Source organism: Morone saxatilis, unplaced genomic scaffold (assembly GCF_004916995.1).
Source record: "Morone saxatilis isolate NCDOM2014 unplaced genomic scaffold, NCSU_SB_2.0 Contig0, whole genome shotgun sequence".
Taxonomy (NCBI): domain Eukaryota; kingdom Metazoa; phylum Chordata; class Actinopteri; family Moronidae; genus Morone; species Morone saxatilis.
The window spans coordinates 13,180,516-13,199,208 of record NW_023339650.1 but is presented as its reverse complement, the minus strand read 5'-3'; the positions used below and the strand labels follow the sequence as shown (position 1 = coordinate 13,199,208).

Sequence of the window (18,693 nt, the reverse complement as noted above, 5' to 3'; positions counted from 1 at the left end):
ATCTGACTTTATGCACACACACACATACACACACACAATTCTTCCACAGGGGACACATTCTCTTAGCATCCTCATGAATGCCCTCAGCTGCAGGCAGTGAAGAGAAAAGAATAATTAGAGTTTTCATAGGATAAATGATGGTAAGATTTTGAGTTTCTTGAAGCGATATCATCACTGAAAATAAGTCACAATAAATAATGCTATTATGAGCTTAAGAACATTACCTGCAAACATCATGAAGTGCTGGAAGTTGCAAGGTATCTTGGTTGTGCGTCCCAGGTTCAGGAGGAATGACAAAGGATAGATGTTGCAGGCTCTTGATATAAAGATAGAGAGCTGTTTGTATTGAGAACAGATTAAGGATAATACTTATAACTGAGACACACAGTACAGTACAGGTTAAGGTTAGGGTAAATCACTGATATGTTCAGTTGATATTTGTTTTATTTATTCTAAAAAATCCCCCACAAAATACAGAAAATTACATGTAACTTCCATACTAAATACAAAAGTACAAATTCTTTGTATGATCAGCCTGTGAAAGTATACCCATTAAATATTAACATATTAGCATGTGCACACACATACAAAAATAATCTCTGAATATTTTCTGTTTAGGATGCAAACACAGCAGTGTGGCACCATGCCGAGGCATGAAGCCAATCAGGCTCTGCCAGCTGTCTCTGCCCTCCACACACACTTTGATGTTTCACATCGGATGGGACTGAATGCTAAGTGTCCTGGGCAGCAGTTAGGGAGAGGATATCTGTACAATTATCGGGGACATAGCTGCCGTCCTGGATACACTTAACATCTTTTGTCAAACTTTTACAAGAAGTTACTCTAGCCCCATATAACCTCCTACCCTCGTATGTGCATGAGTGAAGCCTAAGATCCTCCAGTAGGTTCTTATTAGTGGCACCAAAATCAAGGCTATAAACCAGAGGAGGCTGGGCTGGAGGAAATCAGGCAAGATTTTTACTCTTTAAATTCTGGTGCATAAATATGCAGGCAGGTACCCCTGCTTTAGCATCATAAGGAGAAGGAATTTTTGCTATTTTACTGTAAGTCTAAATATGATTCCTGGAATAATAAGGGGCCAATATCTTAGGCAGGGGACCTTAGTCTGACAGGGCTATTACTAAAACAGAGCCCCCTCTCACCCTGCAGTCAATATTAGATCTCATGCACCCTATGGATTTTCAAAAGCAATATCCTGGTCCCAAAAGCAGTCATTTCTCTTTATCAAAGGCCTCTGAGCTATTTGAAAGGAGGTAATTAAGCACTTTCATCTCAGCCTCATTTCCAATAAAGCCCATCTCCATTGTCACTGGCAAAGGCTGCGAGCTATGGCGATTTAAATCTACTGCGTAACCAAAGAGCGATTAACAGGGTTGAATCACTGGGGTTATTTCATTTTTATAGACACTTTTAGCACTGTACAAGTAGACTTTGACCTCCATTTGTTTCTGTTTGTACATCCGGGTCAGCTTCCAGTTGGTTTAGTTAGCCAGATTTTTTTCACTCTATAAGCTTTTGTTATGGAAGCACAGTGCAGGACAAGGCTAAACAGGCTCAGCGCTCAAGTCAAACATTTTTTCACTGGCAGTCGCTCACACTAGACATAAGAGCACTGGAAAAAAATCTGCTCAGTCGACTCTTTCTCTGGCTCCTTTGACCCTATGGTGGAAGATGGATTGTAATAATAATTGCTGGCCATCTGGGCACTGGACTGTGAAAGAACAGCTCCTTGGAGTGCGGCCACTAGAGTCTCTCCTCAGGCATACGCTATGGTCATGCCAGCTCTCAGGCAAGGACAATTGGAGCCAGCAGTCCATTACTACCCCTCCGTTCCCCCCAGGAAGTAAACCCGACAGATACAACAACAGCTGTTGATATGAGACATCTGTTGCGATAGTTGAACTTAAACATGCGATGAGTATCATTAAGGGACTGGTGGCTTTTTGATAACAACGTGTATTGTGGCAGCATGCAGAGACTCCTGTCAGAGGAGAAACTGATTCCTACCTGCAAGTTTTTTGAGTCTAGGTGCAAAATATTATGACTGAGAAGCTCTTGCTCTTTGATTCTGTGTACCATGTACCATTGCTGTTTTTTCTTCTGTCAAACTACATTGAAGATAAACTTGAACTGTCTGAATTGTAATTTAAAAATGTCTACTAGAGCTGCAACAAATTATTACTTTCACTATCAGTTAATCCGTCAACTATTTTGTCTGATTATTCAAAAAATCCTTTAGCCTGTAAGATCTCAGAAAATAGTGAAAACATGCTCATCATCACAAAATCCCAGAGCCTTAACTAAAGGATATAAACGGTGATCAATGATTAGAACATTTGAGCACTGATTATTACATTTCTTTCTCAGTTAATTTTCTTTTTCTACATTTGGCCAGTAAATAAATGATGAGATAAATACACCACAAAACAACATCTTACATTTCCGAGCAAGAAAAAGTATTTTACAAACAGCCATTTAATAGTGTTATTAGTATTTAGAGTTGATTTTTCCTTTAATGAGATGGGAATATCATAACGAACTGCAGGAACCTCTTTTACTACAGTTTCTAGAACTAATAAGATTTAATCTTCAACCTCAACAGGGATACAGTGCTTAATCCACTACAAATTAAAGTACTGTAAGATTATTTCAAACAGGCAAACATCTTTATTCCACTGAGCTTTGCTAGAGAACAGAAAACAAGCAGCAGTAACAATAATTAAAGACCCATTTAAATTTCTGTTTCATAGGCATTCCTCACAGCTAACGCTGCACTGCAGCATCTTAATCTGCAGAGATGGTGATCATAGGAGACTGGCTGAATGGCATTTGCAGAGCTCACCGGATCAAACCTGTACAATTTAAGTGCTGAGGTGTTGTTTTTCTTTTCTTTTTTAAGTCGGGAAGATACTGCACTGCAGTGCAGCAGAAAGACAAGACAGAAAACATGAACACCACTCTGGTCAAATAAGTGGTAGATGATTGTGCAAATAAGAATCATGACAGTAAGTGGAATAGACAGAACAAAACAGAACAGAACACAATTTCTGGGGTCTGAGTGGGATCCAAAGGCTGCACAGCAGGGTGTGAAGATGCTCCATCATGTAGCAGAAAAGGATACAAATGCGCCAAAAATGAAGAAGGCTTTGAAGACATGGTGAGGAAACGACAACAATACATATCCCATGTAGCTGAAGATGAAAATCTCCCCAAGGAAGGTGAAGACTTCAAAGAGCTGCAAATTATAAAAGGGATTGAGAGGATCATGAGGGACAAGGTCACCCGAGATGGGGAGGGATATTGGGTGGATGATGATATGTGTGTTTGTGTGTTTGTGTGTTTGTGTGTACGGTGTGAAAGTAAAGGACTTGGATCATATCTGAAATGGGTAACCAGGCTTAGATTTGTACAAACACAACAAATCAAAGGGTTGATGTTACTCCCTGATCCTCAACAAACATCTACAGCTCCGAGCCATAATGTGGTTCCATTTAGCACCAGATATGTTTTTGTCATAATTTCATTGTTTGGATTATATCTGAAACATGCTGTATGAGCAAGCATGTTAAGAATAAAAGCTTTCTGGACTTTAAAAGACAGCTAATAACTTGTTCCTTTCTCATGATACTTCCTGGTATATGAATATTACAACTCAGTCATGTTTTAATAATTTTAATAGAGCAATTCTGAGTAAAAAATTTAATATTTATTAACATCCTTATGTTGTATCTGGATTGAATTAGAGCAGATGTTATGATTTCATGAATGATTTATTAATTTCTGTTTATATCAGTTGCACCAGCTTTAGTTTAAAACCTTGGTAAAATATCAAATTGAATAAGCGTACCTTTTGCCTTAAGAGCCTCGCAACACAAGGACAAGATGCCACACAGAAAAATATTTCTCCTACTAGCTATTCAACTAGTGTCTGAATACACTAAATCACTTTGTCTTTTCCTTTGAGCTGCAGCTGCAAGTATAAATCATAAAAATGCAGATAAAGGCATTCTGCCAAGTAAACTTACTGAACCATACATACGCATCGACTACTGCATAGCCAATCCACTTCATAGGCAAATGCTTCAACTGTGCTGCATTGCCTTTTAAAAGGCTTTTCTGTGATAAACAGTTAGCTCCACTGTGGCACCAATAATGAATAATAAATGCACAGATGAGTATAAGTGTGTATTTCTGATTTATTTGCTCCTCTGTGAAGCTTGCCGGTACAGTATGACAGTGTACTGGCCTCCATCTGTGCTCAGCCTTTTAAGCAGATAGCTGGAGACTGGCCTCCCACACAGTCACCCACTGGACAACCAGAGCACTAATGGCAATTAATGATTGCTTGCGCACGCACGCAAGACACAAACATTGGCATCAAAAGGCAATGTGAACAAAGTGAGTGGACTGACAAATGCTGTTTGAAAACAACAGTGAAAAGGGCTCAATCATCCTCCATAAACCTACCTGCTTGGTCCTGGTCCTGCCCACAGAGGATAAATTGTGAATTGTGTACCTTGCCTGGCTTAAGCCACAAAACAGCACCGTCACAATACCTGAAAAGATAGAGAAACATGTAAGTGAAATGAAATAAAATTCAAAATGGGGAATAACCAAATAACTGTTAAAATGTTAAACATCCATCTGTTAGTAGAAAATGAGTGAGCGTCAACACTTTGTGGGCAAAACTCATGGAGGAGTGTTCTGTAGACAGAAGGGAGTTAAACAATGAGCTGCATCTAATTAGTACAAAGTATGCAAAATCGCTTATACATGCACATATTATGCAATCAGACTGTGGGAATGCGTATGTTTGTGTGCTGGTTAACACACTGTGGAGCTTTTCATGTTGAGAATATGCTGTAGGAGGCTCTTCCATCATAGAAAAAAGATTTTTTGAAAGTAGTCAAATAGTCTATATCTGCATGGTTCAACCCAGCATTTTCAAAAGCTCACAAGCCAGAGATGCAATGACCTCCAGTTTAGCTCAAAAAACATGATTTCCAAATGAAACCTGGAAAGGATGGTTACAATATGAGAAACATTAGCAAAACAATGCAAGTAAAAATGTTCTAAAAGTCAATGAATCCAACTGAATCCTCCTGTGTGTAGCTACTTTTGCATTTGAGTATAATGTATGTGACACCAGATCAGACTGGCCCAACCCAGTATCTACCCAATGTCCTGTTCCAGGAAAGTCCAGCTGAATAAACAGCTTCATCAAAATGTGCTTTAAAACCCTATTCAAGTATCCTCATGTTTCTGGCCAAGACATGAAGCTCTGGGACTGATAAATGCTAAAGAATTACATCATTGCTGTGGATCGGGCCAAATGCGGAGGAGCAGAAATTAACAAAAGGCAAACAAATGACAAGCAAAAGTACAGAAGGGAAAGAAATGCAGACAATGAAAGGCAGCCCAGAGAGGGGAAACAGGGTGGAGGGAGTGATTAGGACCCCTGCTGGTAAAGAGGAGGCTGGCTGGAGCAGAGAGCTGGAATTTGAAACGCATAGCATGAAAGGTGGGTTGCTGCCTCACAGGACATGCTTGCTTTGTTGCAGAAATTCAATTTTCACATTTTTGCTCCCACTACTTTGAGAGAGAATCACAGAAGATGGAAAAATGTGAAATTACTGTGATGGTAGCAATAGGACAGAGGACAGAGGACAGAGCTGGCAGTAATAAATACGGCAGCAAAGAAAAGATAGCACCTGTGGTTCAGGCTGCTAAGTGAAGCTAGTCCATTACCCTCTCTCCACCATCCGGCTTCACACTAGGATGCTGACCTGTACCTGCACTATGCTAGCTTCAGTACTCCCTGTTCACAATGTCCTTTCCAGCACTGTTCAACAAAGTCTAATGGAGCATGCCAGCATGGCAGATCTCATTTTGGTTCCATTTGGTTTAGGGCAACGGCAACCTCCTTGGTTTACACAACACTGACAGAGGTAACACATCATCCATAGTCCATACAAAGAGTCTTCTACACAGGGCACTTGGCAACAGATGAGATGCATCCCATAATGAGCCGTTTTGAGGGGCATAAGATTAATGATAGTAGGGCTCCCTGCAAGGCTGAGGGTCATTAGGCGGACCCTCACTAAACTCTAGCAATTAACAGAAAGAATCTCGATTACCAAAGGACACCAGGGAGGACTCGCATCGCTCACTGGGTCGCTCTGTATGAGGTGCCACTTCTCCCAAATGGACCATTAAAGGCCTTTGTACGGAGTGGCACTCCACAAATTGGTTCTGTGGGGTCCAATTTTATACCAAGCATAGTGAAGATTGTGATACGACTTATTTTAAGGTTATTGTGACAAATCATCAGAATCAAAATTGGTTTTATAACACCGCGGGTTTGAGGTAAAAAGAAAGTATTTTTACCCTTAGTACTGGTAACATAGCACGTGTAGCATAGTATAAGTTGTAGCTACAGTAAAAATACCAGAGGCTCTGCAACAGATAGTATTGACAATCATTGGTTTTGCTGCGGTGTGCCTCCCACAGCATTCAGAGTGGTGTACTTTATAGACAGGGCATCTGGGTCCAATAGACAAAGGTTACACTATTTCATTAAAACTGTCTTCTCCTCCTCCACGGGCCACAGGGACTACTGCCAAGTAAAAGAGAACTCTACAACATCAGTTGAATGAGTGCAATTCCTTTGACACAACCAGGGCAGGAGGAACAACAACCCTAAGTACAGGCATATGTACACCACATTCATATTTCAGAACTACATTAAGAAATAGATAAAGACAATTCCAGGCAGCTGAGCCAAGTAATTGTTGTTTTTCAAACATGAGCTACCCAAGATTTTAGATACTTTGAATCAGTAAACTGAAAAATCTAACAAAATTCAACCTCCACTTGACAATGGATGGAGAAATCAAAGGCAAGAATGGTGAGGCTGGTCATGTTATATCCATTTTTACATGAGACCTGAGCACTTCATAACTTTCAGGAAATCTATGCATAAAGCTAGGGCAAGAATGCCATTATCTGTACTGCCATCTCCACACTAAAGGCACGAACATGCTCAGACAGAGGAGGGCGGACACCATTTTAAAAGGAGTTATGGAGGTTGAGCCCAGAACGGGATTGGTACCTGTTGTTCCCTGTAGAGAGGAGAAGGCTTAATACTTTCTCATCTGTACGTTATTGACACACTACAATGCCAAGGACTCTCAGAGGGTAAGGTATGTGTGTGCATGTAATGGAAAGGCCTTCTTATAATACTGGTGTGTGTTGAATGAGAAGGAAATTGCATTTGTTCTTGAGCAGGAAATTGTGCAGATGGTCATGTCCGGACAATGAAGAATGTGCACACTTCATTCCCAGGTTTGTGGGGTGCCAGTGGTCACAGAGATGCCTCGAAGCAGCAGAGCTTGCCAATAAAACAGCTGCTCGTGCCACTGATACTGTGCAGTAGTGAGCGAGTGAGTGCATGCAGTTGGAAAGGGGACGCCTGAGGGGAAAAGGGCAACAGTTCACTAACAGGATTTGTATTCTGTCTGACCTCCCTGACACCAAGAGCACCAGCAGGACCACACACACACACACGCATGCAAACACACACACACACACACACACACACACATATATAACAACATATAAGCCATACAGTGCTCACCTGAAAGTCCAACAGCCTCAGCTAAGAGGAAGCTGCTCCAAGACAGCAAGAAGAAGACTGATGTTTCCAGCAGTGGATTCTCACACAGCCGAGTGAATTTGGTGAGGTGGAAAGAGAGTTAAAGATGTACACGAAGATAATCATACAGTATTTAACACAAATACAATTTATGACTGTTGTGGCAGACTACATGCACTCGTCAGTGTGACGAAATACTGCAGTGTCTGCAAACAAAAAACTGTTGCACAACTGCAGAAGGTGCTCACAAAGCCACAGGATTTGCCATGTACAGTAAACCACTGGGTCTTAATGAGATCTTTTCTGCAAGATCGGTAACAGATAACAAAGTCCACATCCCACTCCCGTTTCTCCACTGTCCCACATCCCCTCTGGCAAAACTTCCTTGTAAACCAGAGAGTCTTTACACAGTGTTACACAGAAAGAACACAGGTTGAAGGTTTGTGTTTTGGGATAGTCTCACAGTAAGTGAAGATGAGTAGGTTTAGATATTGTATATCAAAAAACTTTAGGACTGCTAATTGTTTACAGTTTACTGCTCTGCACTACTGACCCCCCTTAATCCTCCTTTGGCTTACAAAAATAAAAACACCATCCCAAATTTGATTGTTTCTGTAATTAACACAGACAGGTACAGCAATTAATTAAAAGATAACTGAGCTACTGTTTGTCAAAGTGAACCTCTTTAAGAAACTACTGTTTGAAGAGACAGCACAAAAGAGCAGGCTGGTGCCATGGTTAGCATCAGCAAAATCTAATAAATGCTCACTTACTGCTTTGCTTGCACCAAGAGATTAGTCACTGTAAATAAGAGCTGAGCTGTGCCCCAAACCTCTCATGACACATTCTCATTTTTCATCCTAAAGTCTTATTACTAGAAGATCAGAGAGAAACGCTGGACAACAGCACAAGTCGAAACTTCATCAGAGGCTATTGGCTTGATTGACGACTCCTCTGCAACCATTAATGTCGCAGGAGCGCTTTAGACTTTAGACCTAAATAGCCACGTTGCTATTGTTGATAATGGTTGTACAGTAGGGGGTTTGTTAGAGAAGCAATTACCAAGTTGAGGAAGTGGATAGATTGCAGCGGATGCTGAGGTGATAATTGAGTTTGGGTTGCAGAGGCAGAGATGGGAGGGGATGAAAGGATATGAGGGCTGTTATGACTGTGACTATGAAACCCAGGAGGAAGGAGCCGACAAGCACTCCAAGAAAATGACCGACGGAGAGGAAGAATGCAAGGGGGTCAAAGCTGTGTCCAGCACCCATCTGGTTATAGGTGGTGATGGCACTGGAAAACAAATTGACAGAACATAGTAAAAAAAACAGGTTATACACATGAAAAAAAAGACAAACAAAAAAAAAAAAGCCAATAGCACAATTACAACAGGAGTAAATATGAGTGTTTTTTCAGATGCTGAAACAGTAAAGCAACAACATGGTTTATGGCTCTGAAACAAGTGCAGCTGTCAGAAATACGGCCCACTAGGTTGTTGGTGTAAACAGGTCTGGAGCAGTGAGCATAAATTCACATGCTTATTATGCTGAGCTAAGCCTTTAAGTGCAATTTATTGGAGTCATTCCGAAGAATACATGGCCTTCTTCTTTAGAAGTTAAATCCTTCCCTGAAAAACAATCCTTTCTGAAATATTTGCCTCTGAGACGTCCCCTAGTAGTTAGTGGGGAACAAGGAAATACTATTGTAGTTCACAAAGACAGCAGCATCGTGCTATTCACACCGCAATAAATATTTACTTTGTGGGGGGGAAGGGAAAGACTTCCACATGGAAGTCACTGAGTGCAAAAGAGGCCTTACAGGGAGGAGTGGGAGGGAGATAGAGAGAGAGAGAGAGAGAGAGGGCCTGAGGTGAAGCAAGCAGAGACAGGCACCCATGCGAGTGGCTGATGGAGCTAGCTGCCTTTGTGGAATGACAACATTTCTTTACCCAACACAGACCCTCCCCGTGTATCCCCCTTAGACTTTAACAGTTTTAAATGATGTCAAACCATTGAGTCAGCGGAAAACAAAGCGGTGGCTGTTGTTTTTGTTTCCTACATTTTATGAGACACACCTTCTGATAGCCAGGGTGCAACTCACACAAACCTCAAACCTACTTTACACTCCAGCTACCAAGAAAATGGTTTGTTGAAGATCCTTACAGTGTCGAAGAAAATGTCTGACAAATGAACCCGTAATGTATCTCCACCTTTCATGCTGTCAGGTTGAAATGAGCTAGCGCACACCAGAACATGCCTTAATCTCCACAGCAAAAGGGGAAGAATCAATCATGTTGTCGCTAATGAGCTCAGCAAGCTGAAAAGGGAAAATCTATTATCCCCTTCATGAAAATAAGGACTCCAATTGTGCAGGCACATTAAATTTGGCCACTAAGTAACTTGGTCAGTGTGACCCTCTAGACTAGAGACTGTACTCTCAGGCATCTCGGGTTGTTCACTCCCAGTCAAAAATCTCAAGATGTCAACACAGGACCTGGTTGAATAGTGGCTGGGTCAGGACTGCTGGAGCAGGAAGCTTAGTGCCTGTGAGAGGGCACATCAGCGTAAGGTTGAGCTGCTCTGGGAGCTTGTTAAAATTCCAGTGCCAGGACCCCGCATGGCTCACTAATAAGGGCCGGCTTTGTATGTGGAGCCAGGGCGACCGGCAGGCTAGCGAGCCAGTCAAGTGACAGGAGATGGCATGAAGGCCGGTCACGCCACTCCAGGAACAAACACAGCACTATCTGACTGTTTGTCTGGGAAGACATTGCAGGCTCCCTCCCCTGCACTTCAATGTATACAGAGACAGCAGCCATGGCATGAACACAACAATCTGCACACTCGCCTCCTTTTCTCTCCATCTGCCTGCCTGTCTGGGCCCATTTGTGCGATCGGAGGAAGAGAAGTCAGAGTGAGCAGGTACTGTACATGTTTTGTGTCAGTCTGTGTGAATACAATATGCAAATATGGACACATATCTTATCCCTGTCACCTTCTTTCCACTTCCATTTTTCACCTGATTGCCTGGCCATGAATGTGGACCTGTGTGAGTTGTCTCCCAGCTCCCCATCCTGCCATCTGTTAACACGTCTACTTGAACGGCTTTGCTCACTAGCAACGCGTAAATAGAGCAGACAATGACTGAAATGTGTGTGTGAGCAGGACAAACATGCATATTTGAGTGCAGTGCTGGAGAAAAGGGGAAAACTCGAGGGGAAATGAATGAAGCAATTGAAATGCACGGACAAGGCATGACTACATCGTGGCTATTTCACTCAGCTTCCAAGGATTTAATGCTGTTTCCTGTCTGAATTTGACAGTAGCTGTGTTAGCTGAGTTCGTTAGCTGGGAGTGTGTCTCTACCCTGGCAGTGAGTCTCTCCACTGTGTACCTTAATGAGATGCTGACAGTGCCAGGGGCAACTCGCTTACGCAGTCCACTGCATAGCATCTGAGGCGCTCATGCGGTTTTGCCAATCACACCCCTTTCCTTAAAGCTGGCAGCATCTACCAGCCTTCCCTCCCCCACACATCCACCCCCATAATGCCAATTGAAAAAGACTGATCTCCCACACAATTAAACCTAGAAATATACTGCATTCTGAGGGCAGACACAAATCTTAAAGTGAGACACTCACTGTGTCAGAACGATGGCCACGGCATCATTCAGGACACTCTCGCCAAACAGCAGGGTGTGCAGGTCCACATCCACACGGAGGTCTGACAAGAGGCCAAGGACTGAAACTACAAAAACACAAAAACAAGAGTTACCGCTACTGAAGACTGCAGGAAGTGCAATAGGGCAATAACTCCTCTGCTAATCACACAGAAAAAGTGGTGAGGAGTATCACCTCTGCTGCTACAAACAAAAAAAACAGGGGAATTAAGGTTACAGTGTAACTATAAAAAGCTGACACAAAATGTCAGCACACTGACAGCACTGGAAAGAGGATTTTTTACACTTGAAGTAGCCAGAGTAACTAAACCAAGCATTGTTCAGCTGAACAAAATACACAATGCTTTGGAAAAGACAATATTTGTGTCTAGAGAGGAAACAGAAAAGAAAGAAATGCTGTGCTAATCAGCACAAATCAAATGAACAAATAATGTGACAGTATAGGTCTAAAGTTTAAATGCATAGACACAATTAAGGAAAATTAAATTACATTAAAAAAACAAAACAAGGAAAGGTCTAAGTGTGTGATTGTATATTCCTGTGTTTGTAAATCCTCCTGTAGTCATAACATGGTATTCTGTGATTTTCTGGCATCAGTTACAAGGGAAGATATTGCAAATCATTCGAGTAAAGCAAATGACTGAATTTCTTGATATGATTTGTATATATATGCAGGTTTTGGGTGTAGTGCTGCTGGTCTCTCTCTTTCATATGAATGTGTTCATTAGCTTCGGGGTTTTGCTGCGATTTTCGCTATAGTGGAAGATAACGACTATAGAATTCTGGGAATCTTGAGAGGACACTGGTGGGAAAAGGGAGAGATTAAAGCTAAGATGCTGTAGCTGATTAAAAGATCCAAAAGGAACCAATTACAGTCTAATATAGGGGAACTAAAGGTAGAGAGCTCCATGCTTTAAATAATGTAAGATACACTCACTGCTCAGCAACACAAAGAATTCCCCCCGACATATTTCAGTTGACTTTAAGTAGACATTTTACACAGAGAGTGCCTGCAGTTTGTTTGATATTTATGCAGAGTGGAATGCAACACATAAATGGTACTGTTCACGGTTTACAGAAAATCTCACACAGAGCACAGACACAATGAAAACTTGTAATGGGAATAATTTAAATATGAGCCTGTAAAAACGGTTATCTAAACATTTTGATTTTAAATCAATCCTTTTATTTATGACTGTAAACCATGATAAGAAACACAAACTGTTGATGAGAAATAACACTAAACATTGCTTTTTACTGTTTTTTTTACATGTATGCCAAACTACTATACAGGGTTGAGACAAAGATGCCTGCTAAGATCAGGGGTGAGCTGCTAAGCATTTGAAAGGGAGTTCTCAGCATTTGTAACCTCTGTAGATTCAACTGTTACAGGATGTCAAGGCGTGAGTCAGCTACAACGGCTAAATGCGGGTAAACCCCAACCAATCAGTTGAGCTGATGAAACCTCTTAGATTAGAGGCAAAGCATTGTGAGACTATGTAACAGAAAGTCCAATTGGCTTTGATTTTGCAGTATAAGATGTTCCATGTTTTTTGTTTCCTTTTTTTGGTGCCGCGAGGAAGAACAAATATGAGGTTACAGATCACTAAGAGAAAAATCCTGGTTTAAACCCATTTTTCTTTTACTTTTTTTTTAAAATATCAAATTTCAAACGGCTGCCAGTGAAACCTGGGAAAATTAAACCCTTAATTCTGCACTTTATCTGCATCTTTTGTGCCTTACTTGCTCATTCTCTCATAATAACATTTAATTTGCCTTCAGTGTTGGATTAGTAGTAAAAGGCTCATAGCACAGACAATGGCAGAAACTTAAGTTGATGAAAGAGTTAGCTTGCATTCTTTGGGGCCATATATGAAATTTGTAATAACTGAAATATAACTTAATGTTGAATGTTGACAGTGGTTGCAGTTTGAAATCAGTAATCAGTAAAAGGCAAACATATGCTGTATAAATAAGGTATTCCACACTTTTTTCTTCATCTTAATGAAGACGCAATGTTTAACTTGCATCCCACATCATGTGCAGAAGAGCAATTTGTGATTATATTCATATTTGTGGTGAAAAACACAAACAACTTATTACTCACTTATTTATACAGCTGCATCTCTCAACACACTGCATCTGCTGAGAGGAATATGAGCCGAACTCCACGGTGAGTTCACCAACAGTAAACATCAAGTGGAAGATGCTGAGCATATGAATGAGCGTGTGCACACACAACATGCTCAGCTCCGCAGGGCGAGGAAGTGTTGATAGTGAGTGACAAGGAGAATACTGACACGGACGAGGTGGTGACGTGGCTGTCAGCTCCGCACTTTGTGACACCCCAGGTATCTCCTGAAAGATATCGACTGTACCTTTGTTGGCTCTATGTTTACTGATACTGTAGATTAGATTACATCCTATTAAAATGAAATTAGATTAGATTACAATCTATTAGATTAGATAGATTGATGGGTACATAGATAGACAGTATCTAAATACTGTAGATAGGACAAATGTACTGACACAATCCTTACTGAGAAGAGAAACCAGGCATTTCAAACAAGCAAAACAAAATTATCATATAAAAAAAACAATGTCAGATATGGAGAAAAACAATGCACACATATACACGCACACACAAAACACATTCGATATAGACATGGACAGGAGAACCAAAACTCAGAGTGGTGCCATTCTGAAGGCCAAACAATATTATTTAAAACAATAACAGCTCCTTGGAGATTCATATTCCACCTGTTGAGGCCCAAGATGCAAAAAGGATCCTATAAATTAGTTTCAGGGAAATTTGTGATATGAATAATGAGTCTACTCTGATAGCAGCATTTGGCCCTGTAGTGAATAACAGGCCAGTGAGGGCATCGCAGTCAGTATATGACCAGACTGACAATAAGAGCAGTGGCAAGAGAGCAGCCTCAGGACTTGTTTTGACAGATTTGGCTCTTTGGTCTTTGACAGGTTTAAAGCTCTTCCTGGTTGGGGAAAATCTTTTATCTGGAGAGGGTGAGGTAGGCCCTGGAGTCAGGATTGTTCCATCTCCCTGCTCCCATAATGCCTGGCTGATGACAGCATGTCGTGCACCAGTCACACTGCAAGATGGGGAAAAAAAAAAAAGCGTCCACGCCACACACACGCACACACACACGGGTGCGGGTTGGCTGTGTTGTCATGGCAACCCAGTCCTACAGCTGTCAAGTGTTCATCAGTTTCCACAGCAACACCATAAGGTGGAGAGAGTAGACAATTATTTCAGACATAATACAGTTGAAAGGGTCGAATGGAAGCCTTATTAGGTCAAATTACCCTGCTGCAGAGGTTTAGTGGAGGCAAAGCTCATGGCCATCTCGGTCAGAGAGCATGGGATTTGCTCACTGATTTGACCAAATTAGGCAGATATAATACTGAAAGCGATGCATTAGGAAAGAGATAACGGTCAACAGGGAATTACTGTAATCTCTCCAGCTCTGCGTGAAAAGTGCTCAATTTTTTAGGTGTTGAAGTGCACAAACAGGGGTCACAAGGCTGCAGCAGAAAAACCTTTCTCACAGTTTGAAAGCAAGCAAACCGGCACTTTATTATTAGTAAGAGGGTTTTTTACTGTTTATTTTTGTTTAGTCTGTATCTCACAGTAGTTCCTTGATATGTCAGGATAAGGTCCCTTTAAAATCTCCATTAATTATAATGACCTTTTTAAAGCAGTTGGAAAAAGAAATCCAAATATGCTTTTTTTTTATTAGAACCTTACAGAAATAAAGATATAAAAGAATTAACATGCTGGTCTTTCTCTAGTTGGTGGTACAAGTCACCCATCAGAGTTTGTGACAGTTAAGACTTAATTATGTTGCAATAATATAGTTAAAATATTGAGTCATGTGCATATACATGTCTACTTGTATTTTCAATATTCACTTTAAATCTGGGTAGTTACTGCTACATCTGATGTACACAGATGTCAGAGATGTAAACAAGATATTTCCAACTCTGACATCATTTCCAGCTCTGACATACTAAAAGAGAAATATGTATGTGCAGTGTTCAAGAGAAATCCATAAATAAGTACAACCTCAAAGATGAAAGGAAAACTTCAGTGCCTCCAAAAAAGTCTTTCCTTTGAGATGTTAAGTGAGGGTTTCATCGACCTTTAGTAACCATCCCTGAGGCTAGAGGATACTGCGCAGCAGGCGTTCCACTTTGTGACCTGAACCATGTGTCTTATTCTAAGTCGGAGAAGAACAAGTTTGTTGGCTACAGCGCCTCAGGGGCTTGTATAAAACCAACAATTTAAAAATCAATAGGTGGAATGCTGAAAGGAACAAATAAGTACATGCTAGGGACATTTGTTGCCTATTTTCAAATCAGTATCAATAGGGATATTAAAGACTAGAACACTTTACTCATTGGTTGTCTCTAGAGTCAGCATACTGATTGATAAAATCTTCAATTTCTCAAATAGCTTCTGTCTGTATATCACAAGAGAATATAAAGCTCTAGTAAGTACAAAAGCAATGTAAACATAGAGATGCTGTTTACAACTGTATCTACCTTTAGATCTGCTGGTGCCACTACAAATAGCTGCAGTCTATCCCTCACTCATATAGGGATAACAGACTCACAATGATATTAATTTAGAGTCTTCAAACAGCCAAATCAGTAACATGTCTTTGTAACGTGAGAAGAAATCAGGGTCATAGCCAGGATTTTAGAAATACTGACGTGTTGAGCTGTTTTTTTTTTTTACAGTGGTGTTTGAGGTGGCTGTTAGGTATTGCTGTATGTTTAGTCGGCACACAATTCACTTTAATTAAGAGAGGCTTGTGCATGTACGATGAATTCACTTAATTTCGCCATAGACATCGGTGTTACAATTGACTCATCTTGCAATGTTAACAAAAGTGAAAAATAATTTGTGCATCCGCCCTGTGATTCGGATCTGCTCCAAAATTGAATAGGTTCTTCTTTGGCCCACGCTTCAACCTTCCACCAAGTTTTTCAGTAATCCTGCTGACAGATGAACAAACGGCACTAAAAACAAACCTCCTTGGTGAAGGTAATAAATATCTGCCTACAAAATGGAATAAATACAGAGAATAATCCACACTGCCAAAAATATAATTCTGGGGGAGAAATACTAGTCATATTTAAAGATACTGCCTCTAAAACTACTAGCATCAGCCTTAAAAAAGGCCAACATGTGTAATTTATCTATAATTGTAGAATGTTAGAAACTATAGAGAGGACATAACTTTGGCATCTTCAATGTTAGCACCATCCAGATTGGGAGGTAGGGGAATACGGCAGATACTAGCAATGGCGACACATCGGGGCCATACGTAGGACTTTTGCTTGCTAATCTGGCTACCGTTGTCCCGACGTAATTTAGGTGTTAGGATGTTCGTCCAGTGGTACTAGCTTGGACTTGAGAGACCTGGCTTGCTCCAGCTCACTCTGTTAGTATCCCATATTGCAAGGGCAAGGAGTGGCAATAAGTTGGGGCTTCCATCTGTACAGCTCCAAACGCTTGATTGACATCCTGTGTTCTTTAGAGATCCCACTATAAGGTCGCAGCCGACAAAACGAAAGAGCTGTCACACAAGGGTTATGACATGGACAAAAAGCTTTATTTCTCAGCACTAAATTATTTGAGAGAGTCACTGTGCCTGTCTATGTATGTGTGTGAGAATAAGTATGTGCCTGTTTCTGGAGTGTTTTGGCCTCTATGAATGCAAATGTAAAAAGGAGAGTAATGGACAGGGACGTTTTAATGGCTCCCTTTCAGAAAATCAGAGAGCCGGCTCTATATTTGGACAGCAGGAGATGGAGAGACAGCCTAGGGGTCTTGGTGTTTGGGCCATCGATGCACTAGATTGTGATTCTAATCAAAGTAACGAGGGCGCTGGGGTCAGCAGGGATGATCAAGGGAAAATAACGCCAGTCGGAGAGGCAGCTGCACCATGATTTACAGCTCCTCTTTGACACTCACCCAGATCAAGTACTTATTGGTATACATAATTCATTACCAAATGAGGACATTAACATTGCCACTGTTGCAGCGTCACAGGATGCCTTATGGCATCCCACTTGACTGCTCTTCAAGAACACAGATTATATTGTGGTTCCACTTAGAAAAAAGGTGCACCGACTTCAAAGCAGTTACATCAACTGAGAAGACGTTCTGACTTTGTTGCTGCACATAGGCTTGGCTATAAATCTCTGATATCCATCACTGTGCAAAGGTGTGTAGACGAAGAAAGAGAGGGATGTCCAAGCGGAGTAACATCACAATGTTAAATGTTATCTTCATGTGGATAGCCTGCGCCCCACATAGATCTACACCTGACAGTATCATGAGTGCAATAAGAAAATAGGTACAGAGAGTGGAAAAACAGCATAAGCCAGGTTTGATCTTTCTAAACACATTATGTCATAAGTTAACTTGTCATGTTGTTTAATATTGCAGGTAAGTGCATGAATCTACAGGCAAATGAAAACCCAGAAACTGCATAAATAAATAAATCTACAGTTGGTTGAACAGTCTTCACATATCGTGCATCTTTGATTCTTTTTCTTTAACTCATTTGTATGAGTTTAACTAAAGCAGATTCCTGTGATGTGTCTGCTACATATTCACTGTGAGCAAGTACCAAACATTCCTGAGAATATTTGGTGTTGTAAAGCAATGTGAGTCTTGTAAAGGAGAGTAAAATTTTGCAAGAGGAATCACAGGTTTATATCTGTATAAAACCAGTAATGTTTAAAAAATCAATACTACTACTAAAAGTGATGAGAGTGACTGTAGGAGGTCCTTTATTATGCCATCTACCTGGGTCAGTGGCTGATATAATGGCACCAAACATCAGGCAATCAGTGAGGAAGAAATCTCCATCTGCTGCTCGGCCCAACAGCACCATCAGTCTGGTGAAGCCATAGACGCAGGCCCTGGGATTGAGGACAAACAAACAGAAGGACACACAGTGAGGTCATAAGGGAGCGCTGGCTGGAGCAGGCCTATCAGTCATCCTTCTAACCACAGCAGGGCTTCCCCCAGAGTAGCCTGGGTAATGGGGCCAGACACTGCCAGCACATGAGCTGACCCGTTTCCAGGCAGCGGCTGCTTAGCACAGGTGGACATGTAAAGCTGTGACTTTGCTGGGTAGCTTTAAATTTAACCACATTTATAGGTGTTTGTATGTGTGTGTATAGATCTCCCACACCCACCTGCATAACACGCCCACACATGACAAATACTCTTGTTAGACAGCTTATCTCAGCACCTATCTATCTTCACCTCTGGCATTCTGACAACAGTATTAAAAGCACTCT

The 18,693-nt window shown here is 41.1% G+C and overlaps 1 protein-coding gene across 1 annotated transcript in view; it reads right to left on the bottom strand.

Moving 5' to 3' along the window:
- LOC118322303 (sodium/hydrogen exchanger 9-like) overlaps positions 1-18,693 on the bottom strand; it is a 58,627-nt gene that overhangs the window by 31,524 nt on the left and 8,410 nt on the right. The window contains 7 exon segments of the mRNA XM_035653954.1: positions 225-336; positions 3,143-3,256; positions 4,489-4,577; positions 7,658-7,763; positions 8,830-8,968; positions 11,312-11,417; positions 18,194-18,309. Coding sequence (XP_035509847.1) covers positions 225-336; positions 3,143-3,256; positions 4,489-4,577; positions 7,658-7,763; positions 8,830-8,968; positions 11,312-11,417; positions 18,194-18,309 — 782 coding nt within the window.